This window comes from Macaca thibetana, chromosome 5, assembly GCF_024542745.1.
Source record: "Macaca thibetana thibetana isolate TM-01 chromosome 5, ASM2454274v1, whole genome shotgun sequence".
Taxonomy (NCBI): Eukaryota; Metazoa; Chordata; class Mammalia; order Primates; family Cercopithecidae; genus Macaca; species Macaca thibetana.
In genome coordinates, this window is record NC_065582.1 from 184,759,825 (window position 1) to 184,783,839 (window position 24,015).

Below are 24,015 nucleotides of genomic sequence, written 5' to 3' on the forward strand. Positions count from 1 at the left end.
ACACTGGACCATGTGGCCTCATCCCTGAGTCTGAAGCAGCCTTTAGAGAGCAAGTGTGTGCAGAGCCCGTGGTGCCTGGCTGGAACGAGGCCCTCAAGGTGTGCAGAGCCCGTGGCGCCTGGCTGGAACGAGGCCCTCGGTGTGTGCAGAGCCCGTGGTGCCTGGCTGGAACGAGGCCCTCGGTGTGTGCAGAGCCTGTGGTGCCTGGCCAGAGTGAGGCCCTCGGTACATGGCCGTGAGTGAACAGACAAGCAAGTGTCGGTGTGCCTGTGTGGCCTGCAAGCACAGGACTTTCCAGGAGGGTTTTCAAACGCACAGCAGGGTCCCTTGAGGGAGCCAGAAACTGATCCTGGAGTCTGGGTGCTCTGGAGGAGATGGCCCCTCCCGTGGGTGGGGAGTTCGCGTCTGAGTCAGCTGGTGTGGTGTCAGTGTATGTGGCCCGGAGCTCCACGCTGCTGGGCCAGGCCTGGGTGCCTGTGCCACGCCCCAGGGAGGGGCCGTGGGCAAGCCCTGAAAGAGCCGTTGACATGCCAGACCCCGAGGGCCCCCAGGCCAGAACACTTGCAGAAAGGTAAAGAAGGCCTCTCCCTTCTCAGCTGGGCCTCCAGCACCCCTGCAGGGATCTTGGGTTCTGGGGCCTGGGGCAGGGCCACAGCCTGCGGTGAAACGCAGCAGGGCTGGCAGTTAGGGGAGGCTCGCCAGGCATTCCTGTGTGCCGTCTGCTCCACGCGGCTCACAAACAAACCCACGGAAACCCCACACCCGTCTGCTCAGATCCAATTTAAGCAGCATAGACTCCACCCCCCCATGCCCGACTGGGAAGGGAGCTTCACAGCACCTGCGGTTGTCCAAAAGTCCAACCTTAGCAACACATTTTGGTTAACAGACAACTTTTAAACATTGCCAACGCCCTGGGAGTGTGGGCCGCCGATTACTCACACTGCAGTCTACACTAACCCAACCACAGCAGGCACCAAGGGGGGCGTCAAGGATAAGGGGGTTGCTGCTGGGGCAGTGGCAGGGCAGCCAGGTGGAGCTGGATGCGGACAGAGAGGGTGCTCTGCCGAGCTGCAGACAGGCAGCAGCCACTGGCTCCAGCCACAGCCTTGAGCGACACTCCTCTGAAAACCACCTTGGGGCAAGTGGCTCAAGTGACCTCCAGGAAGGCCCTGTCCTCAGAGGACCCTGGCATTGCTGTCAACCCATTTGCTAAATACTTTACTGAATAAATACAAAATGTATCCACTCCACCCCAGCCCCCTGCAACCTTGGGTCTAGTGGGGTCACTTCTTTGTCCCCATCTCTGAGATGCAAGGAATACTCACCATGTGGTTAATGAATGAATGAATGAACTGTGTGAATGAATGAATGAACTGTGTGAATGAATGAATGAATGTACTGTGAATGAATGAATGAATGAATGAATGTACTGTGTGAATGAATGAATGTACTGTGTGTGTATGTGGGGGGCTGCTCATGCCTGCCAGCACAGAGGAACTCTTCTGTGTGGGTTGGGGGACGCCTTGCAAAGTCCTGGTGTGTGAGTTACACCTATGGATACTCATCCTGTGACCCTCAGCAGAAGGCAGGATAGAGACTTCTGGTTCACAGAAGAGGTTTTGAGAGTCAGAGGGATTTCCAGCAAGACTGAGAGCATGCAGTCACACAAGCTCACTCCGTCACTGGCCTGTGGTCCTTGCCTCAGTGCAGAAACAGCTCTGCCTGAGACCCCAGCCGATCCAACCCAAGGGGCCACAGGATCCGGAAAATTAAGCCCACCTGACCCCAGTTCTCCCATGTCCCCCTCTCTGAGCACAGTAAAGAACAGTACCATGTCCCATGGTGCCCCAGGGCCTTCGCAGGTGTGCTTTTAGAGGGGCTTCCCACTGCCAAAGCAAGTTCCTCCTGGCTGCCGTCTACTCCAGCCCTCCAAGCCAGCCCCGTCTCTTCCCAGACAAATCAGCTGTGGCCTGCCTGGAGCACCCCCAAAGCCTCAGTCCACCACCACCCCACATCCTAGCTGGAGCCTCCGCAAGGCCTTGGCCCACCACCACCCCACATCCTAGCTGGAGACCCCCAGGCCTAGGCCCACCACTGCCCTACATCCTAGCTGAAGCCCCCAAGGCCTGGGCCTACCTCCACCCCACATCTTAGCTGGAGAACCCCCACTCAGGGCTGGGCCTACCACCACCCACATCCTAGCTAGAGACCACCCCACCCAGGCCTGGGCCCACACCACCCCACATTCTAGCTGTAGACCTCCAGGCCAGGGCCCACCACCACCCTTCCTCCTAGCCAAAGCCCCCAGGCCTGAGCCCACCACCACCCTACATCTTAGCTGGAGACCCCCCCGGCCTGGGCCCACCACCAAGTGGAGACCCCAGGTCGCAGAGCTCACTGAGACGCCATGAGGGCTGGGCTGGGAGAACAGCTCCTGCTGCCCCTGGGCTGTTCCGCAGCCTCCTAGGCCTCCTGTGAGACTGGGTGAGCCTGGAAGCTGCTGCCATGGCCACAGCTGGACTGAGACGGGGACTGTGCCTCAGTGAGTCTCTGGAGTGGCACCCTGGCTTCCCACACAAGAACATGCCCCAGGCCTGGCACCTCCTTCCTCTCCTCAGACCCGGAGCCAGCGGCTTCGCCAAGGAGCCTGAGCTCCTTTCCACTGAGGAAGCTGCTCAGAAAGCGAGGGATTAGTCCAGGGATGCAGAGTAGCTGCAGTACCACCGCCCCACGCCGCTCTGGGGAAAAGGCCTGTGGATTCGAATCCAGCCCCTGAGCAGCGGTTACCAGGGACCCGTGGAGGGCCTGAGATCCTTCCAGGCGGTGGCTGAAATCGAAGCCCTTTGCATGAGGGCACCTTTCGCCCCTATGCTCTGATGGGCACACGGTGGCTTTGGAGGGCTGCAGGCCAGAGCAGGCATCTGACAAGGCTGGTAACATATGCAGCCAAGGCTAGATTCTCTTCATAGACTTCAACTAACAGCACATCTCAGCAGACGAAGTGCTGGAGCGGATATGGGAATCCAGCCTCCACTAAGCCAGACAGTACAAAGATTTGCACAAACGTAGAACCATGCCTTTTCTCAGTCAGGTTTTTCATTTTTAAAAGTATGATTGCTTTTCATGAAACATTATGCTATTTATGTTCATGTGTAATAGCAATATTTTCTTATTTTTAAGTGAATTGACAAGTATTCTGAACATTTCTGTTATGATTTAGAAATGATAAGTATCCACAGGTATAACCCACACAAACAAAAGTTCTTCAGTGTCCTCAATGAGTTTTTTGTTTTTTTGTTTCTTTTTGAGACAGAGTCTTGCTCTATTGCCCAGGCTGGACTGCAGTGGCGCGGTCTTGGCTCACTACAACCCCTGCCTCCTAGGTTCAAGAAATTCTCCCGCCTCAGCGTCCCGAGTAGCCAGGATTACTGGCGTGCACCACCACACCCAACTAATTTTTGTATTTTTAGTACAGATGGGGCTTCACCATGTTGGCCAGGCTGGTCTTGAGCTCCTGACCTCAAGTGATCCGCCTGCCTTGGAAGATCCCAAAGTGTTGGGGATTAAAGGCATGAGTCTCACTCTGTTGCCCAGGCTGGAGGGCAGTGGCACAGTTCATGCAGGCTTGACCTCCCCTGGCTCAGGTGATCCTCCCACCTCAGCCTCCTGAGTAGCTGGGACCACAGGCACACTCCACCACACCCAGCTAATTTTTGTATTTTTTGTAGAGATGAGGTCTCCCTATGTTGCCCAGGCCAGTATCAAATTCTGGGCTCAAGTGATCCTCCCTCCTGGGCCTCCCAAAGTGCTGGGATTACAGGCATGAGCCACTGCACTTGGCCCTCAGTGACTTAAGAGTGTGAAGGAGTCCTCAGATCAAAACATTTGAGAAGCAAGGAGGTGGAATTTGTCTTTGTCCTGGGGGCCTGGAGTCTAAATACTGCATTGAGTGGCTTATCTGTGGTTTTCACTTAAAATACAGGTTAGATCATTTGTTTCTGTTTGCATTCTGTCCTAGTTGCTTCTATTTATTTTTTCTCTCTTTTTGAATATGTGAAACATTAACAGCGTTCCAAACATCAGAGTGTTTTGTCTAAGATTAAAAGCCCTCCGGGTGATTCCGATGAGCAGAGGAAGGATTGAGCAAGACCATCCCCAGGCTCCTTCCTCCGCTCTAGTTTCCAGATCCCATGACTGGGGACCTATAAATATTTTCCTGACATGGAGGAGGATCAACTTCAGCATCTGTTAGCTTCGTCCCAAAGCAGGGAAGCCTAGAGCCCCTGGGAGGGCTCTGCACCGCACACACTGCCCTCCTGCAGCCCCAGCCCTGTGCGGGGCCCTGGGGAGGGGGCCCCCTTTGTGTGGCTTCTTCCTGACTCCCTGTGCGTTCCACCCCAGACCCTCAGCCCACTCTGACGTCCCTCCAGGAGGGATGGCTTGCAAATGCCCTCTGGCCACAGTGTAGACAGCTAGGCTGCTCTGTGCAGCTTTAGGCCATGCCAGGAAAGAGACTTAAAGCCGGGGCCCCAAAGGCCAGGGATGCCTGCACCAGGATCCAGGAGCTTCCCCAGCCACCTCCAGCATGTAGACTGAAGTCAGGCCACGCACAGGGCTCTCCAGGTCACACCCTGCGCGGGAAGGTGTAGCACGCTTGCTTTAATTTCGAGAAGGCGAAAACAAGAGCCCCTCCGCCCCCACGCCCTGGGCTTTCCCGGCTTGGGGCACAGAACTCGCCTCAGTGGCACCTAGGTAGGCACTAGGAAGGCGCTTGGTGGAACGGGAGAGAAACGGGGAGGGAGAGGAGAGAGGAGAGGGGGGAGGAGTGTGGGAGGGGAGGGGAGGAGGGGGAGGGGAGCGAACGGGGACGGGAGGGGAGGGACAGGACAGACAGACAAAGAAAGGGGTGCGGCAGCGCGGCCAGGGGAGGAGGACGATCCAGGCCCGGGGAAGGTCGCTGGGCAGGGCAAGTTGGGAAAGCGGCAGCCCCCGCCGCCCCCGCAGCCCCCGGAGCCCCTTCTCATCCTTTCTCCCACGTCCTATCTGCCCCTCGCTGGAGGCCAGGCCGTGCAGCATCGAGGACGGGAGGAACTGGAGCCTCATTGGCCGGCCCGGAGCGCCGGTCTCGGGCTTAAATAGGAGCTCCGGGCTCTGGCTGGGACCCGACCGCTGCCCGCTGCGCTCCCGCCGCTCCTGCCGGGTGAGTACTGCGTGCCACCAGGACACCCAGAGAGGGCCCAGGCCTCCTGCACTTTCCCCGCGGCCCAGAACCTTGTGGCACCTCCAGAGGGACCCCCAGGACTGGCTGCTACCGAGCTTTGCGGGTCTAGTCCCGGGGGCAGACAGTCGGCCAAGGCCCCGGCTCCCTGCGACGGCAAGGGCACCTCCCGGAGGCCGCACCCAGACCGACCCGCAAGCTGCAGGGATTCGGACTGAAAACCTGCCCATTACCCCTGGTCGATCGCAGGCGCACGGGCGACCTAACCCCGCGCCGTCCCTTCCGCGGATGGGGGTCTCAGAAGCGCCGCAGGAGAGCTTTAAGGAGCAGGGAGGGGGGCGCGGGCGCTGGGGGCCGTCCTCGGAGCCCAAAGTGCCGCAGCCCTCTTGGCTCTCCACCCCGAGGCTGCCACGACGGTGCCAGCGCGCGGCCGCTCCCCTCTGTGCTCCCAGGTGATGGAAAACCCCAGCCCGGCCGCCGCCCTGGGCAGGGCCCTCTGGGCTCTCCTCCTGGCCACGCTCGGCGCAGCCGGCCTGCCTCGTGGGGGAGAGTCCGTCTGTTCCGCCAGAGCCCCGGCCAAATACAGCATCACCTTCACGGGCAAGTGGAGCCAGACGGCCTTCCCCAAGCAGTACCCCATGTTCCGCCCCCCCGCGCAGTGGTCTTCTCTGCTGGGTAAGTGCAGCCCGCTCCTCGCCTTCTGCTCGACCAGGAGGGCTGCGGCAACGGAGCCCCCAACAGCTGCACGGGCACTTCCCAGTTTGGGACGCGCTCACGTCTGGGAGACTCCAATGCAAGAGTGATTGCCGAGCGCCTGCGGTGTGCGGCTCCGGGGGTGCAGAGGGGGCAGGGGGCGGTCACGGGGAGAGTGGGCTGCAGGTGGGTCGGGGCAGGGGCAGCCACAGGGTGTCACGGTCCGACGTGACGGGGCGGGGGCCATGGTTCCCTGAGGGCGGCGGGGAGGGATTTCCTGGGGCGCCCGCTGGGATCCAAGCCCGACCGCTGTCTCTGACCATGGCCTGCGGCGCGGCCGGGTGGTCCCGCAGGGGCCGCGCATAGCTCGGACTACAGCATGTGGAGGAAGAACCAGTACGTGAGCAACGGACTGCGCGACTTTGCGGAGCGTGGCGAGGCCTGGGCGCTGATGAAGGAGATCGAGGCGGCGGGGGAGGCGCTGCAGAGCGTGCACGCGGTGTTCTCGGCGCCCGCAGTCCCCAGCGGCACCGGGCAGACGTCGGCGGAGCTGGAGGTGCAGCGCAGGCACTCGCTGGTGAGCTCGGGGCTAGCCGGGGGCGGGGGCCAGGGGACAGGGGCCGGGCGCGCTGAGCCGCCGTCGCCGCAGGTCTCGTTCGTGGTGCGCATCGTGCCCAGCCCGGACTGGTTCGTGGGTGTGGATAGCCTGGACCTGTGCGACGGGGACCGCTGGCGGGAACAGGCGGCGCTGGACCTGTACCCCTACGACGCCGGGACGGACAGCGGCTTCACCTTCTCCTCCCCCAACTTCGCCACCATCCCGCAGGACACGGTGACCGAGGTGAGTGGGCGCCCCGCGTGCGCAAGGGCCACTGTGGCCCCCGCGGTGGGGACGGGGCTGGGGCCTGGCTGCGCCCTAGCCTCCCAGCCCAGGACAGCTGCCTGCGGCTTTTGTGTGGAAGAGGCTGTTTCTAGCGCCAGCGGTGAGCAAGGGGGTGCAGCTCCCCCCATACTCCCCCAGCCCGGAGTCGCAGCACCGCAGGCAGGAGAGCAGGATGCGCCTCCTGAGGAGGCCGCCCCTTCCTGGCCTCGGTTTCCAGCCCCTGTTCCATGGGACGGCTGAGCGGAGCACATGGGACCCTGTCCCCCACTGTGGCGCAGAGGGTGTGCTGGACGCTGGGTAGTGGCCCCAGTAAGGCCATACCTATAACAGAAGGTCAGCTTCTTGGACCCCAGGCCAACCTCCTCTTCCTTTTCCCCAGATAACATCCTCCTCTCCCAGCCACCCAGCCAATTCCTTCTACTATCCGCGGCTGAAGGCCCTGCCTCCCATCGCCAGGGTGACGCTGGTGCGGCTGCGACAGAGCCCCAGGGCCTTCGTCCCTTCCGCCCCAGTCCTGCCCAGCAGGGACAATGAGATTATAGACAGCGCCTCAGGTAACGGCCTCCTTCCCATTCTGCAGGTGGCAGGGGGGAGCTGGCAGTGGAAAGTGCCCACAGCAGAGCCCAGGGACCTCGTCCCTCCAGCGGGCAGAGGCGCTGAGGTTCAGAGGGAAACTCAGTGTCTGCCACGGCCTCCTCCCGTGAGGGAGAAGCCACGGCTCACACCCCACAGGACATATGGGTCACACGGGACACACAGCAGCCCTGAACCCTGCCACAGGGCCACCACCAAACCCGAATCTAAGGCTCTGAGAAATTCCAAGTAGGAATTCCTGGCCTGTACTGCAAGATGGTGCTAACTGAGAAGATTCAGGATTCTGTTCGTTCCAACACTGAAGATGTAACTCTTCCACATTATTTGCAGTTGAAAGCATCTTACAGGGCCACTGCTTAGAGGAAAGAATGAAAGGAGGCTCCAGACAGTACATGAGAGACTCTGTTCTGTCAGACACGCACCACGGGTGACCTGTGTGTCACAGCTGACAAGGAAGCTTGCTAGGATGGCCCTGTCTGTGTGGCCACCAGGTGACAGCTGTGCTGCAGGGCACCTGTGGGGGTCTCAGGACCCGGCCACCACACAGCTCAGGGCTGTACTCACAAGCGCCTTGGTGTGGGGCGGGACAGGTGCTGATGAGCGTTCCCCTAGCTCTTCCAGGCACCTGCTGGACAGGGCAGGCTGGGAACGCTGGGGCTGAGTGGCAGTTCCCTCCCCGCCTAGCTGAGTGGCGGCCACTGTCCCCACGGAGCACCTTGCTGGGTCATGGGTTGGGGCCCGTTGGCTCTGGGTCTCTGGGTCTCCCCTGATGTGGGTGTGGGAGAGTCAGGGTAGGCCCCAGACAAGAGTGGACTTCAGACTTTACCGAGGAGGAACTGAGCCCACCAACCTGGCCATGGGCCCCATCATCCTACACCTTGCTGGCTGGAGTTGAGGCAGGTATGGGGCCGCCCCCCACACCCCTGCCTCCCAAGCTGTGTGGTAGGGACAGATGTCATCTTGAGGAGCAGCGGTAATTACAAGCTTACTGTCAGCCGTCCCTGGAGGCAAGGGCCAGGTCAGGTCAGACAGGAGGTGGTGAGCTCCCCACGGCTGGCGGGAACCACTCCCCAGACAGAGGCTGTGCCCAGTCCTGGGTCCCTCCTCCTCATTTGGGATGAACTGGGCTTCCCTGCGCCAGCCTCAGTGCTGCCCCTGCCCAGTTCCGGCTTGGCCTCCTCACTCATTTGTCCAAGTGGATGCCGCATTCCAAGCAGATGTGCCCAAGCCACTTACCCAACAGGCAACGTGCCAGCACTGTCTGTGCTGTGCGGCTAGTCTGGTGGGAAGAGACTCTGTAGGCAGAGGGTCCAGAGAGGTGCGGTTTGCACCACCTTCGGGGTCACTGGGCCTCAGTGGGCAGGGGAGCACGCGGCCAGTGCCCTGGGCCAGGAGAGGGATAAAGTCAGCAGCCAGGAGAAGGATAAAGCAGCATTGCAGGGGAACGGTGCTGTGAGCTCTGAGCAGGAGGCAGGACATGGAGAGGAGGGTGGAAAGGGGACAGAGCCAGCTGTGCCTGCCAGGGGACCACAGCGAGGAGCTGGTGATAAGGAGACCCGTCTAGAGAGTTCCACCCAAACAGTGCCTGAGCAGGATCAAGCCGAGCACCTTCCCTCCCCAGTGTTCCTGGGAAGCGCCACTGTGAGGCATGATACCCCATCCCAGGGCGCTGCAGGCATCGTGGCTTCGAGAAGGACAGCCACTCCCACCAGCCCCCTCTGGTGCTTCCTGCACCCGCCTGCATGCTGGCCTGCTTCTGTTCCCTCGTGCCCTCGCGGCTCTCTCCCCAGCACCCGCCGTGCTGGCCCTGTGGGGACAGAGCACAGACCACTGCCCACAAGGGTCTCTCCTGTGACTTTTGGCTTCCCAAGGGCAGAGGCTGGGACTGGCATGTGGTGGCTGGCACTGAGGAGGCTCTGCCAGGTCCACGCCAGGCCAGCCTGGCTCCGCTCTGGCTTCCTGCTCACACGCTGGACGCCTGTCCCCAGGCCTCCTCCTCACAGGACGCTTGCGGTGCGGCCCTCGCTGCAGAACAGGCACTGTAAGCGCTCACTGACTCCTCATCGCAGCGAGGGCAGGGGTGCTGCCACCATCCTGGTTTCACTGAGGAAGCCGGGGAGTGCCGGGATCTCCCAGCAGCTATGTGTGCTCCCCAGGTGGGCTGCCCGGGGCCCTGGCTCTCTGGCGTCTACACCAGTGCCCCTGTGAAGCCTCAGCACCCGAGGTCTTTGCAAGCCCTGTTCCCGCCTCTCTGGAGAGGGCTGCTCCAGGTGTGGGCCTGGCCAGGGCTGCCCGACCATTCCAGGCACTGCACCTGCACACCAACCCTCTTCTCCACTCTCTTTCATCCTTCAGTAGCCACAAAGCTGGCAGCAGGGTGCTCGCAGATTTGTGAGGGGGAGCATGGCAGAGTGAGGTGGGGCTCCTGGCCTCCTCCAGGGCTGCCTGCTCTGGGCCACACAGCCAGAGAAACACTGTCCGTCTGTCTGGCTTGGCCTGTGAGGTGCAAAAGAGGTGTTTTCACTTTGATTTGGAAAAATGGAAATTACCAAGTGACTTAACCATAACACCAAATGATGGTTTTTAAATTTATGAAAATTATGGTACCAGATGGGACACAGGGAAACGAGAAGGATACTGAAATATCTGAGTCCCGTGGGGGTCCAGGTCCCCCAAGACAGACAGCGAATCCGCTGCCCCTGTCTGTTATTCCGGTAAATGTAGCAGCTGGGTCCAGGCTGGGACAGAGCAGCTTTCTACAGCAGGGGTGTCCGCCCTCTCCTGGGGTTCCTAGGGAGGTGCCTGGGGCCTCTTACTCTGCCACGATGTGGGAGTTCCAACACCACAGAGACTTGAGCGGCAGCTCCGGCTCTTCCATAGAAACGCGCAACTCCAGTCCTTGGGTTGCGTCCGAGGTTGCCGCTCACTCTGCGACTGTGCCGAGAAACGCAGGTGCCCCCGGAGTGTGGGCGTGGCCTCTGATGAACGCACACGTTGGTGGGAGGGGCTTCTGTTGGTACGAAGCGCCTCTTCACGCGAGCGTTCACCTCCGTCTCTCCTGTGCTTCGTCCAGTTCCAGAAACGCCGCTGGACTGCGAGGTCTCCCTGTGGTCGTCCTGGGGACTGTGCGGAGGCCCTTGTGGGATGCTGGGGGCCAAGAGCAGGACTCGCTACGTCCGGGTCCAGCCCGCCAACAACGGGAGCCCCTGCCCCGAGCTCGAAGAAGAGGCTGAGTGCGTCCCTGATAACTGCGTCTGAGACCAGAGCCCCGCAGCCCCTGGGGCCCCCGGAGCCGTGGGGTGTCGGGGGTTCCCGTGCAGGCTCGTGCTGTAGGCGGCCGAGGGCACGGGGGGGCTCGCGCTGCTCCTGACCGCGGTGAGGCCGCGCCGACCCCCTCTGCACTGAAGGGCCCTCTGGTGGCCGGCAGGGGCATTGGGAAACAGCCTCCTCCTTTCCTATCCTTGCTTCTGGGTCCCCATGTCCCGTCTGCTCTCAGCCTCCTCCTTCTGCATAAAGTCATCCCCAAGGCTCCGTCTACTCTAAATTATGTCTCCTTATAAGTTATTGCTGCTCCAGGAGATCGTCCTTCATTGTCCAGGGGCCTGGCTCCCACGTGGTTGCAGATACCTCAGACCTGGTGCTCTAGGCTGTGCTGAGCCCACTCTGCCGAGGGTGCATCCAAGCGGGGGCCACTTGAGAAGTGAATAAATGGGGCAGTTTCGGGAACTTCTGTGTTTTCATGTTATGGATCTCTTTGCATTTGAATAAAGACTATCTCTGTTCCTAACAAATGTGCTGGCTGTCCCCACACTTGTTCTGGGCCCTGTGCAATGCAGGGACACCTGGTGTGTGCTAATGGGGGACACACGTTCAGAAGGTGCCTGGTGATCTATCTGGGCCATGAGGCGCATACTCTGTGTGTGTGGGAGGGAAGCTTGAGACCCACAGGTCTCCCCACAACAGAGGCCACCCCTGGCCCACAGGATTTCAGAAGACAGCAAATGGCGTGTCAGATGCATCCACAAACCCAGAAGGCAGGCGCCTGCCCACAGGACGATCAGAAGCTCAGAGGAGGGGCTCCTCAAGATCCGGACGAGGCCCCAGAAGCCGTCACTCTGGCCCCTCCTTTGTGGGAGCAGCTTGTATTGCTGCTGCTCATGGGGGGCCACTGACCACCAAGACCCTCACAGCCCATCAGGCCACCAGCAGATACCTCCTGGGACCTGAGCTCAGAGGCCCCAACCTCAAATATGTCCCCAGGGGCTCACTGTGATCTGCCGTGGCCCTCCCCACCAGTGCCACTCTCCTGGTGGAACCCCAGGGCCCTCCTAGCGCCTGGGCCAGAGCTGTGTGTGGTTTGAGGATGGAAATGCTTGGGAGATGGCTGCTTCTTCAGTCCTCTCCCAGTGACTAGAAGGTGGGGGCTCATTTCCCTCACCCTGAGGCCTGGGAGACGACCCTTCCTTGTAACTAGCTAAGGCCCTCCAGCCCTGCTGCTTCTAGAACCAGATCCCAGTACCAGCTCCCACCACCCTACACGCCATCCCCGCCCACCATCTTTGAAAACAATGAACGTAAGCCCAAGCTCACGGGCGAGTGAGTTCTGAGGTTACGTGGAGATCTGAAAAACCCCGGACTTAAACTTTTCTTAAGGTTCCCGGGACTGATAATGCCAGGAGGCCCCTGAAGGAATGGTCATAAATCCTGCGTAAAGATCACACTGTGTACTTGGAACTCAGAGGGTCCCCAGGAATATGAACCCACAATCGGAACCCACAAAACGCACAGAACACCAGCCCTGATGCTCCTGAGTCAGAGCACGTGGCAAACTCCACAGTCGGAGCCACCGGGCCACTGGGGCTGGCGTGACCAGGAGAAGATGCTGACCGAGTTAACCTCGCCAGGAGCTCTAAACTCAGAGACACCAGAGCAGCACAAAGGGGTGGTGCATCGAAGCCTTGACAGATGGACACAACACTCCAGTCAAAGGGCAGAGACTGCAAGAGCAGACTCACAGAACCATGCACTACTGTGGAGCCTGTGAAGTCCTGTAGGAACACTGAAAGGCTGGGGAAGGGGATGCGGTGGAGACTCCTGCAAACACCCGCATCCACCTGCCCTCCCTCCTGGAGCATGGAGCTGGGGGGCCCTGGGGCGGGACAGGAGTCACTTTTCCCTCCTGGAGCATGGAGCTGGGGGGCCCTGGGGTGGGACAGGCGTCACTTCGGGGCCGGAACATTCACTGCCCAGGTGAGAGGCTATCGTGCTCTCTCCCGGCCTCAGGGACCCCAGGGTATGTGTTGACGTAGGTGCCATCACAGAAGTCTCTGGAGCCCCCATGCCACCAGGATGGACAGTGTTGTTTTGAGGCACTGAGATTTGAGGGAGACCAATGGGGAGCGCCATCCGGTAATGGAATGCTGTGTGAGGAATCCCACGGGGGCCACCTGGCCAGAGGGTGGGTCAGACGGGACCTACGTGGCTGCCCTCGCCTGAATGAGGTGGGGAGCACGGGAAGGCGCAGAGTGCAGAAACAGCATCGCATCAGTGGCCGCCATCTTGAAAGCAGTGAGTAGTGGGTATGGACAGGAAAAAGGAGAGGAGAAGCCCCTGCAATCGTCCCGAAAGAGGGAGGTGTGGGCCTCAGCAACACCCATGGGAATGGTAAGAAATGGATGAGTCTGGGTTTGTTTTGATGAAAAGGCAACATGAATACTTACAGACCTGCGTTTAACATGCCTCCCAGAGACACCAAAGCAGTTGACCCCATCCTAGTTTCAGGAAGGCCTTGACCCAACTGGGTCAGCATGGGGAGCCAGGGGGGCAGTGAGCAAGTGAGGGCAAGTTCACACCTGAGGGTCCCATTCGTGGTCTGTAGCCTCCCGTACGCTGAGCTGCCACAGGTGGACGGGGGGCACCTGGGACAGAAGGAGGGGCCCCACACCTGCACTGAGACTGCATGCCACTCATATTAGTGGGACATGGCTATGCTGGGCTCCAGGGGGCTGCTGGGCCTACGGGGTGGGGGTTGGCCCAGCCCAGCGTGCCGAGGAGAAGTGGTTGGCAGTCCAGTGTCCAGGCCACAGGAGGATGATCATGGAATGGCCCACTGTGCTCAGCAACAACACACGGGCCATGGGGACTGGGGCTGAGGGGTCTGTGGCACTGGGGGAGGAAGACGAAGGGTAGAACATGGAGAAGTCCCGCCATACTCCACTGGAGCTGCAGAAGAGGGTGTGTGGATGGCACAAACCAGACGCCTGCCTTGGCACTCTCAGGGGACACCCTCCACCCACAGAATGGCGGAATGGGATGGAGCCAGCTCTGAGACACTGCCCCTTTCATAAGATGCAGGGAGGACTCTACTTTCTACCCCCACTTCTAAAAATAAGCAAACAAACACATTGAGGCTAGAGCAAGGAGGTGGTGTCAGGCCAAAGAAACAAACTCATGAGCAGCTGGGAGAGACAGGGCTCCTGAGGGCTGCTGTGAGCTTGGCCAGCAGAAGAGTGAAAAGGTGAACTCGGCCCCCCACACAGAGAGGCACCCTCGAGGCCAGCAATGCCCTGTGATATAGGAAAGGACAGGAGCGATTCTCTCCACAGGACCTTTCCCAGTCCCTAGTGTGAGCCCCAACCATCAAAATCAGGCAACGAGCGCAACACGAAGATTAAATAAATGAGAAAACAAGTCGCTATAATTGAAAGCCAGGGGGAAAAAAAAAAAAAAGGGAACAGATTCAGACACCCAAGCTCTCAGATAATTAACTTGTCAGAAATGTAATATAAAATAGAACAAAAATGAACAAACAACAAGGGGGATTAGAAACAAACAGATACATTTGGAAAGGAAAAATTATAAAATGAGGAAGCCTTAGTCAGAGAGTTGGAGAGCTAATTAGCATAGCTGAATGAAGAATTAGTGAACTGGAAGATCTAGCTGAGGGTATCAGGCAGAATGCAGCACAGAGAGACAGGAAATGGGAAATTTCACAAAGATATGGAAGACAAGATGGAAAGTTCTAAAATGTTTTAAATCAGAGACTCTAAGGGAGATAATAGGGAGAGTAGAGAAGAGACAATGTTTAAAGAGAAAATAGTGCAAATTTACAGCACTGGTTAAAATTAAAAGCTATCTCCAGAAACAGAAAGCACAATATATTCCAAAGAGGAGAAACGAAAGCAGCCGCTGCCCATGCACAGTATATTGAAACTGGTGAACACTAAACACAAAGAAAAAAGCTTCAAAGGACCCAAAGGAATGTACAGATTGCTTACAAAGGAACATCTGTTGAATGACAGCTACTTCCTAACTGCCCAAAGGGAGTCAGAAGGCAGTTAGATAATACTTTTGAAATGTTGAGAGAAATTAACTGTCAACCCAGGGCTGAGAACTCAGCAACATCTTTCAAGAATGAGGGCAAAATGCAGACATTTTCAGATTAACAGAAACTGAAGAATCTTAATACCAAGATAATGACACTGAAAATTTCTAAAGGGTGTAGTTCAGGGTGGAGGAAAATTATCCCAAAAGGATGGTCTGAGATTTGAGGAATGGTAATACAAATATTTTAAAATCTCTCCAATAACAAAAGTATAAATTCCCCAAAGATGGAGAAAAAAATAACAGCAAAATTAGAAAAGTTAAAAAGCAGCGGTAAAGTGAGAGCTGATCATCAGGGCTGAGGGAAACAAATCCTAAACTGGAAGTTTAGGTTCACAAATTCAAGTAACTAGCCAGGCACAGTGGCTCACGCCTGTAATCCCAGCACTTTGGGAGGCTGAGACAGGTGAATCACTTGAGGTCAGGAGTTTGAGACCTGCCTGGCCAACATGGTGAAACTCCATCTCTACTAAAAATACAAAATCAGTTGGGCGTGGTGGCAGGTGCCTGTAATCCCAGCTGCTCAGGAGGCTGAGGCAGGAGAATCGCTTGAACCCAGGAAGCAGGTTGCAGCGAGCTGAGATTGCACCATTGCACCCCAGCCTGGGCAACAGAGTGAGACTCCATCTCAAAAAAAAAAAAACACCCAAATTCAAATAACTGGGCAAATTTGTAACCACAGAATCTTTAAAAGCACAGGGAATTGTCAGTTCCAAATACATTTATTACCAGATTCTATAATGTCATAGTATAATTTTGGTACAGGATAATGCTGACCTCATAAAATGAATCCAAGTGCTCTCTTCTCTTTGTGAAAAACGGGTATTAACTTTTTCATAAACGTTTTATAGAATATTTCACAGAATTCACTAGTGAGGCCATTGGGCCTAGAATTTTCTTTGTGGGAGGAGTTTTTAATTATAAATAAAATTTATTTCGATTCTTTATTAGATTGAATTTATTAGGCTATTAAAATTTTTTTTCTTGTGAAAGTTTTTGTAATTTGTGCTTTTGAAGAATTTGTCTATTTCATCTAAATTGTCAAATGTATTGGCATGACTCATTCACAAAATTCTTTTAAGACAGGGTCTCCCTCTGTCGTCAGGCTGGAGTGCAGTGGCACAGTCACTGCTTACTGCAGTCTCAGCCTCCTGGGTTCAAGCCATCCTCCCACCTTAGTCTCCTGAGTAGCTGGGACTACAGGTACCCCCCACCACACCCAGCTGATTTTTTATTGTTTTGTAGCAACAAGGTCTCACTACGATGTCCAGGCTGGTCTCGAACTCCTAAACTCAAGTGATATCCATCTTCCTTAGACTCCTGAAATGCTGAGATTACAGACATGAGCTACACCGGCCCATAACATTTCTTTATTATCCTCTTATTATCTGTAGAATTTATAACGATATCCCCTTTCATTCTGATATTGGTAACTTGTGGTTTTTCTCCTTCTCCCCTGATCAGACTTACCAATTTTATTGATCTTTCAAAGAACCAGTTTTGGTTTCATTAGCTTTCTCTAGTGTTTGCTCATTTTGTTTCAGTGACTTCCACACTTTACTTTTACTTTTTCTTCCATCAATCTTTAACATTTCCTTCCTTCTTACTTTGGGTTTAATTTGCTTTTCCTTTTGTAGTTTATTAAGGTAGAAGTTTAGGTCACAGATTTTAAACTTTTCTTCTTTTCTAATATAAGCTTTTTTTTTTTTTTTTTGTGGAGACAGAGTCTCACTCTGTTGCCCAGGCTGGAGTGTGGTGGTATGATCTCGGCTCACTGCAACCTCTGCCTCCCGGGTTCAAGTGATTCTCCTGTCTCAGCCTCCCAAGTAGCTGGGACTACAGGCACATGTCACCATGCCTGGCTAATTTTTAAATTTTTAAAATAGAGATAGTGTCTTACTACATTGCCCAGGCTGGTCACAAACTCAATATAGGTATTTAAAGGTAGAAATTTCCCTTTAAAAATTGTTTTAGCTACATACCACAAATGAAATATATTTTCATTGCAATTCAATTAAAATACTTCCTATCTTCCCTGTGACATCTTCTCTGATACATGATTTAAAACTGTGTTTAATTTCTAAATATTTGGAATTTCTCATATATGTTTTATTACTGATTTCTAATTCAATATTATGGTTAGGAACATATTCTGTATGATTTCAACCCTTGTAAATTTATCAATACTATTTTATAGCTCCAAGTTAAGACCTAATCTTAGCAAATATTCCCTGTGCATCTTGTCATGCCCAAGTGTGGCGTTTCATTAATGTTAGTTTGCTCAAGTTGGGTCATATTGGTTGATGGCATTGTTCAGGTCTTCACTATCGCTACTGATTTCCCTTTATTTGTTCTATTATTAAGAGAATTGCTGACATCTCCAACTATAATTGTAGATGTAGCTCTTTCTCCTTCAATTCTGGCAATTTTTGTTTCATGAATTTAGAAGCTTTATTATTAAGGTACATATATATTTAAGGTAGTTCCCATTTATATTATGAAATGCTCCTTTATCTCCGGTAATCTTTTATTTAAAAGTCTACCTTGCCCGACACTAATATTGGCACTCCAACTTCTTGGATTAGAGTTTGCAAGGAATATCTTTTTAAAAGTCAATTTCTTATAGACGATATTTATTTGGGTCTTGCTTCTTTACTGGTCTGATAATCTCTGCCTTTATGTCATTCATATCTAATGGACTTAATTGATATCATCAGATTTAAATCTACCATTTTCATTTTTATTTTCTCATGTTTTCTTTTCTTGCATATAATTTTATTTTTGAGCCATGTAAATGTTTTGCATAATTAAAAATAAAAATAAAGTGAAATTTAAAAAGGCAAAATGACTAAATTGTAAATATTGAAAACAAACTGACACAAATGAAATATATTTTATATGAAAATAAAGTAATTACTTCAATAACTTTAAATGGTGTTTTTGTGCATATATCCCTGGGAAAAGACTAAAGAGAATGGCAAAGAAATCTTAGATGGCAGTTAGTAGTCTTTCTGATAATAGCAAATGTTGGTGTGGCTCTTTTGAAACTCTTGCAGGCACCCCCGCTTTACTGTACTTTGCTTCATTGTGCTTTGCAGATACTGTGTTCTTTACAAATGGAAGGTTTGAGGCAACCTTGAACTGAGCAAGTCTGTCAGCGCCATTTTCCAACAGAACGTGCTCACGTCATGTCTCTGTGTCACGCTTCGGTAACTGCCACAGTATGTCAGTGTATTTTATCATTATTATATCTGTTATGATGATCTGTGATCAGCAATCTTTGTTGTTACTGTTGAAACTGTTTTAGGATGCCACCAACTATACCCACGTAAGATGGCAAATGTAGTAGATAAATGTTGTGTGTGGTCTGACTACTCCAATGACTGTCCATTGCCTCATTTCCCTCTCTCTCCTCGAGTCTCCCTATTTCCTGAGATAACACTAATATTGAAATTAGGCCACCTAGTAACCCTACAGTGGCCTCTAAGTGTTCAAGTGAAAGGAGGAGCCATCGTCTCTCTCTTGAAATCAAAGGCTAGAAATGATTAACATAAAGCTGAGATAGGCTGAAAGCTAGGCCTCTTGTGCCAAACAGTCAGCCAAGTTGTGAATACAAAGAAAAAAATATTGTTATTTTTTGAGACAGGGTTTTGCTCTGTCACCCAGGCTGGAGTGCAGTGGCATGATCATAGCTCGCTGTAACCTTGAACTCCTGGGCTCAAGGGATCCTCCTGCTTCAGCCTCCAAACCAGCTAGGACTACAGGCATGCGCCCAGTTAATTTTTTTTTTTTTTAATGTATTCTTTGTTGAGACAAGGTTTTGCTTTGTTGCTTGGTCTGGTCTCAAACTCCTGGCCTCAAGCAATCCTCCTCCCTCAGTCTCTCAAAGTGTTGGGATTATAGGCATGAGCCACTGTGCCCAGCCAAGAAAAGTTCTTGAAGGACATTAAAAGTGCCACTCCAGTAAACACACAAATGATAAAGCGAAACAACCTTATTGCTGATATGGAGAAAGTTTGAGTGGTCTAGATAGAAGATCAACCCAGACACAACATTCCCTTAAGTTAAAGCCTAATCCACAGCAAGGCTTTATCTTCAGTTCTGTGAAGCCTGAGAGAGGTAAGGAAGCTGCAGAAGAAAAGTTTGAAACTAGCAGAGGTTGGTTCATGAGGTTTAAGGAAAAAAACAAACAAAAAACAAAACAAACCAAAAAACAGAACAAGGTGAAGCAGCAGGTGCTGATGGAGAAGCTGCAGCAAGTTACCCAGAAGATGTAGCTAAGATCATTGATGAACATGGCTACACCAAACAGTGGATTTTCAATGTAGACCAAACAGCCTTCTTGGAAGAAGATGCCATCTAGAACTTTCATAGCTAGAGAGAAGCCAGTGTCTGGCTTCAAAGCTTCAAAAGACAAGCTAACTCTCTTGTTAGGTGGTAATGCAGCTGGTGACTTAAAGTTGACTCCAATCCTCATTGACCATTCGGAAAATCTTAGGGCCCTTAATAATTATGCTAAACCTACTCCACTTATGCTCTATACATGGACCAACATGGCCTGGATGACAGCCATCTGTTTACAGCATGGCTTACTGAGTATTTTAAGCCTACTTTTGAGATCTACTGCTCAGAAAAAAAAAGATTATTTCAAAGTATTACTATGCATTGACAATATTGACAATACAGCTGGTCACCCAAGAGCTCTGATGAAGATGTATAAGGAGATTACTGTTGTTTTCATGCCTGCTAACACAACATCCATTCTGCAGCCCATGGATCAAGGAGTAATTTCAATTATCAAGTCTTACTATTTGAGAAATACATTTTGTAAGGCTATAGCTGCCACAGATAGGGATTCCTCTCATGAATCTGGACAAGTAAATTGAAAACCTTCTGGAAAGGATTCACTATTCCAGATGCCATTCAAAACATTAATGATTCATGGGAAGACATAAAAATATCAACATGAACAGGAGTTTGGGAGAAGCTGATCTCAGCCCTCAAGGATGACTGTGAGGAGTTGAAGACTTCAGTGGAGGAAGTCACTGCAGATGTGGTGGAAACAGCAAGAGAACTAGAATCAGAAGTGGGGCCTGCAGATGGGACCGAATCACTGCAATCTCAGGATGAAAGCTGAACAGATGAGGGGTTGCTTCTTATGGATGAGCAAAGAAAGCAGTTTACTGAGACGGAATCTAGTCCTGGTGAAGATGCTGTGAACACTGAAATGAAACCAAGGGTTTAGAATATTCCATAAACGTAGTTGATAAAGCAGCAGCAGGGTTTGAGAGGATTGGCTCCAATTTTGAAAGACTTTCTACTGTGGGTAAAATGCTATTAAAGTGTCACATGCTATAGAGGAATCTTTTGTGGAAGCATCAATTGACGTGACAAACTTCACTGTTGTCTTATTTTAAGACATTGCCTCAGCCACCACAACCTTCAGCAGCCACCACCCTGATCAGTGAGCAGCGTCCACATCAAGGCAAGACCCTCCACCAGCAAAAAGGTTACCACTCCATGAAGGCTCAGATGATCATTAGCATTTTTTAGCAATGAAGTATGTTAATTAAAGTACATACACTGTTTTTGTAGACACGGTGCTTATTACACACTTAATAGACTACAGTGTAGTGTAAATACAACTTTTATATGCACTGGGAAACAAAAACATTTGTGTGACTTGGTTTACTGCAATGTTTGCTTTATTGGTGGTCTGGATCTGAACCCGCAGTGTCTCCAAGGTATGGCCTGTATAGCTATATTGAAGGATAAAGCAAATAAATTATATTAATGCCAGTAAGTAGATTTTTGGCATACAAGACATACAAATATATATTCAGTGAAATTAAGTAAAACTCTTCAGTCTTACATTTTGATTGGACCTGAGAGTATGAGCTCATTTTTTAATTTAAAAATAAGCCCACAATAAAACCTTTCCAAGATCTGTCCTCTGAGAAAGCTCAGGGCAATGACAATCTGCAGAAGCAAATGCCCCTCACGTGAACGCTTTTTATACTAAAGAGTGAATGTTATTCTGTCTAAAAGACACAGGAGTGAAACTAAAGGGCCACCATTGGCCAAAGGTTGGGCAACTTAAGTATTAAGAAGAATAATGACTCCAATATATCAGAAAAGCATTAAGTACCCAACCACTCATGAACTCATAATGATACTTTAAAGAATCTCCATTGGTTACATGGCAGCTGTTAGGGAACAAACATACTCCTTTGAAAACTGCTAATTCTAGGGCCAGAACCAAGTCCGTGGCCAGCCTTTCCTGTGCAAACTGCTTCAAGGCAAGCAGCTAGTTGGTGAGAAGTTCTCCTGTAGCAACCACTGAGGAAAGAGGAATCGAGAGAGAGTGGATGTCAAAACTGCCAGGCAGAGGCTGAGGGAACCTGACAAGGGGCAAGCAGGAACAGCACTGCGCCCCTGGCGGGCTGTGGTCACTCAAGGCAGGACAACTGGACATCGTGGCCTCCATTGTGAGGCACCAGGAGGCACTCACCAGTGACTCTAGCTTAAAGTCCAAGCCTGAGTCTCATCAACTCTAGGTGCACACGCCAGTATCTGGGAAGCTGGAGGAAGAGCCAGCTGACCCCTTGCCATTCCCCAGCACTGTCTCTGGAGCAGCAGCATCAGTACCCAGGCCCCGTCCCAGCCTCCAGATCAGGACATGAGCTCAACAAGAACCCCCGGAGATTTGCAGTCATAGCGAAGGTGTACTGAGTCCAACGGCACCTGAGGACACTTTCACCCACACCTGGGATGCCGACCGCCACAAGCAAGGGCCCCAGGGCCTCCAACAAATTAGTGGGTTAAGAAAGAGACTGGTGTGGGGAAGGCAGACCCTATGAAATAAGAGTTTTAACAGACATAGCAACCAAGTGTCATGTGTGGATTCTGTTTAGATGCTGATCAAAGTAAATCAACTGTGAAAAAGACCTTTTAAGGCCATCAGGGAAACATGACTGTGAACTGGGTGTCGGATGACAGGAAGGGATTCTTATTAACCTTGTTGTTATGGCATGGTGACTGTTTCATTTAACAAGGTCCTCACTAGTTAGTGATGCATACTGAAGTGCTGATAGGCGAAAACGGCCTCTGATCTGACATACTTTAAAAGTGTGTGTGTGTGGTGTGTGTGTGTTGGTTAAATAAAACTAGTTCGGGGCTCATCACACAATTCTCTAGTTTCATGTGCTTAAAATGTTCTAGAATAGACGGTTTTGATTTTTTTAGCTGTGCGTGGAAGTGGAGAAATTGAGCTAGCCTATCTAGCAACCTCTTCAAGATGTCAGGCTATGAAATAACACTGGCAAACACTTACATAGTGTGTACTGTGTGTCAGGGACTGTTCTTAGCACTTTACACAGAGAGTATCATTTGGTCTTTACAACCACCATATAAAGTGGGCTCTTTATTCTCTCAGTTGTATAGATGAGGAAACTGAGGCAGACAACAACTAAGGAACTTACTTGCCCAGGATTGCACAGGAGGTAAGGGGCAGAGGAGGGACACCCAGACAGTGTGGCCACAGAGTCTAGGCTTGTCAATATTGTGCTACAGAATGTATCTAAAGGAAAACACTGGTTGTTGGGGAGACTGAGGCAGAGGGCACAGACCAGTGGGAAGGGAGAGAGGTCTCTGAGGAGGAAGGAAAAGGTGGGCTCTGAAACCAGAGCTGGGTTTAGGTAGGAGGAAGGGCAGGTCGTGGATGAAGACAGCTGCAAGTGTGTACCTGGTCGCCCTTGCCACGCTTGGAATCCAGCCACAGCTCCACCTGGCACCAGAAAAGCAACAGCTACACCCTTCACCAAATGTCCGCTGTGCACCAGATCAGAGCTGAGAAGCCCACACTGCCTGTGTCGTCTAATCCCTGAGACAATGCTGAGGGGCAGCATTGCCCCTGCCTTATGGGTGACGACCTGGAGGTCCGTCGACTTGTCCACACTCACGTCCCTGAGAAGCAGTGTAGTCAGACAGCCCAGGCCCTCGGCTGCCAGCCCTTGCTCCAAACCACACGATGCATTCTTTCCGTCTTCCCACTTCTTTCCAGAGTGCTCATTAGGGCTCGCTGAAGCATTCTCATGATGGTGCACTCACATACAAAAAACAAGTGTGTGCAAAAATGTAGCACCACGTGAGCTTTGCAGCCGAGCTAGCTGTTCTCTGCCACCGTCAAATGCCAAGTCCCCGTGACACAGTCCTGCAGTGATCTTAGTCACATAAGATGTTGCACTGGGGGCGCTGAGGGATGAGTCACAGGACCTCTCTGCACTATTTTTGTAACTTTTGGTGAGTCTACAAACATTTTTAAACAAAAGGTTTAAAGAGAAAACACTGGATGTCACAGCTGAAAAGACCTAAAGGATCACTAAGTGATTTTAATTCCTTTTTAAAATGAGGAAACAGACTTAGTCTCTTCAGGGCACTCGCTCTTCCTAGTCCAGGTGGTTCCATTTTAGCCAGCTTCCCTTCCTCCTACCCACAGGTCCACACCCACCTCCCCCCGCACCCAGACTCCCCCCAACTGAGCCTCCCCCTGGCACCCGGCCTCCCCCTACACATTCAGCTTCCCCCCACATACCCAGCCTCCCCCTACACACCCAGCCTCTCCCCAGACACCCAGCCTCCCCCCACACACCCAGCCTCCCTCCCACACACCCAGCTTTCTCCTAGACACCCAGCCTCCCCCCACCCACCCAGACTCCCCCCACACACCCAGCCTCCCCTCACACACCCAGTTTTCCCCTAGACACCCAGCCTCCCCCCACACACCCAGTCTCCCCCTACACACCCAGCCTCCCCCCACGAACCCAGCCTCCCCTCACACACCCAGACTCCCTCCCACACACCCAGCTTTTCCCTAGACACCCAGCCTCCCCCAACACACCCAGACTCCCCCCATACACCCAGACTTCCACACACCCAGCCTCCCCTCACACACCCAGCATCCCTCCCACACCACCTCCCCAATACCCAGCATCCCCCTCTACACCCAGCCTTCCCCGACACCCCCAGCCTCTCCCCACACCCCCAGCCTCCCCCAACACACCCAGCCTCTCCCCACACACCCAGCCTCCCCCACCATACCCAGCTCCTCCACACCCAGCATCCTCCCCCACACCCAGCCTCCCCCCTCACACCCAGCCTCACCCCCCAACACCTAGCCTCTCCACCGCACCCGGCCTCCCTCCCCTCCTGCCTACACCTGCCTCCCCATCTCTCATTTCTCATC

General features: G+C 53.0%; 3 protein-coding genes across 3 annotated transcripts in view; 2 read left to right on the top strand and 1 right to left on the bottom strand.

The window, feature by feature from the left end:
* Positions 1 to 2,126, bottom strand: part of MAEA (macrophage erythroblast attacher, E3 ubiquitin ligase) — a 182,014-nt gene extending 179,888 nt beyond the window's left edge. The window contains exon 1 of the mRNA XM_050790740.1: positions 2,117 to 2,126. The gene's annotated coding sequence lies outside the window, so the exon portion shown is untranslated. The remainder of the gene's footprint in view (positions 1 to 2,116) is intronic.
* RNF212 (ring finger protein 212) overlaps positions 1 to 24,015 on the top strand; it is a 144,661-nt gene that overhangs the window by 26,125 nt on the left and 94,521 nt on the right. The window lies entirely within an intron of this gene.
* Positions 4,899 to 11,173, top strand: LOC126954832 (spondin-2). The gene is made up of 6 exons (XM_050790743.1): positions 4,899 to 5,200; positions 5,671 to 5,893; positions 6,265 to 6,488; positions 6,561 to 6,752; positions 7,174 to 7,348; positions 10,462 to 11,173. Exons 2-6 carry the CDS (start codon positions 5,674 to 5,676, stop codon positions 10,644 to 10,646), a joined length of 996 nt encoding a protein of 331 aa, XP_050646700.1. The 5' UTR covers positions 4,899 to 5,200; positions 5,671 to 5,673; the 3' UTR covers positions 10,647 to 11,173.

Excerpts from the sequence above, each read along its gene's own strand:
- LOC126954832 (XM_050790743.1), top strand. The coding sequence starts at position 5,674 with ATGGAAAACCCCAGCCCGGCCGCCGCCCTGGGCAGGGCCCTCTGGGCT. Across the intron at positions 5,894-6,264 it reads GCAGTGGTCTTCTCTGCTGG|GGGCCGCGCATAGCTCGGAC; the intron begins GTAAGTGCAGCC and ends GTGGTCCCGCAG. Across the intron at positions 6,753-7,173 it reads CGCAGGACACGGTGACCGAG|ATAACATCCTCCTCTCCCAG; the intron begins GTGAGTGGGCGC and ends CCTTTTCCCCAG.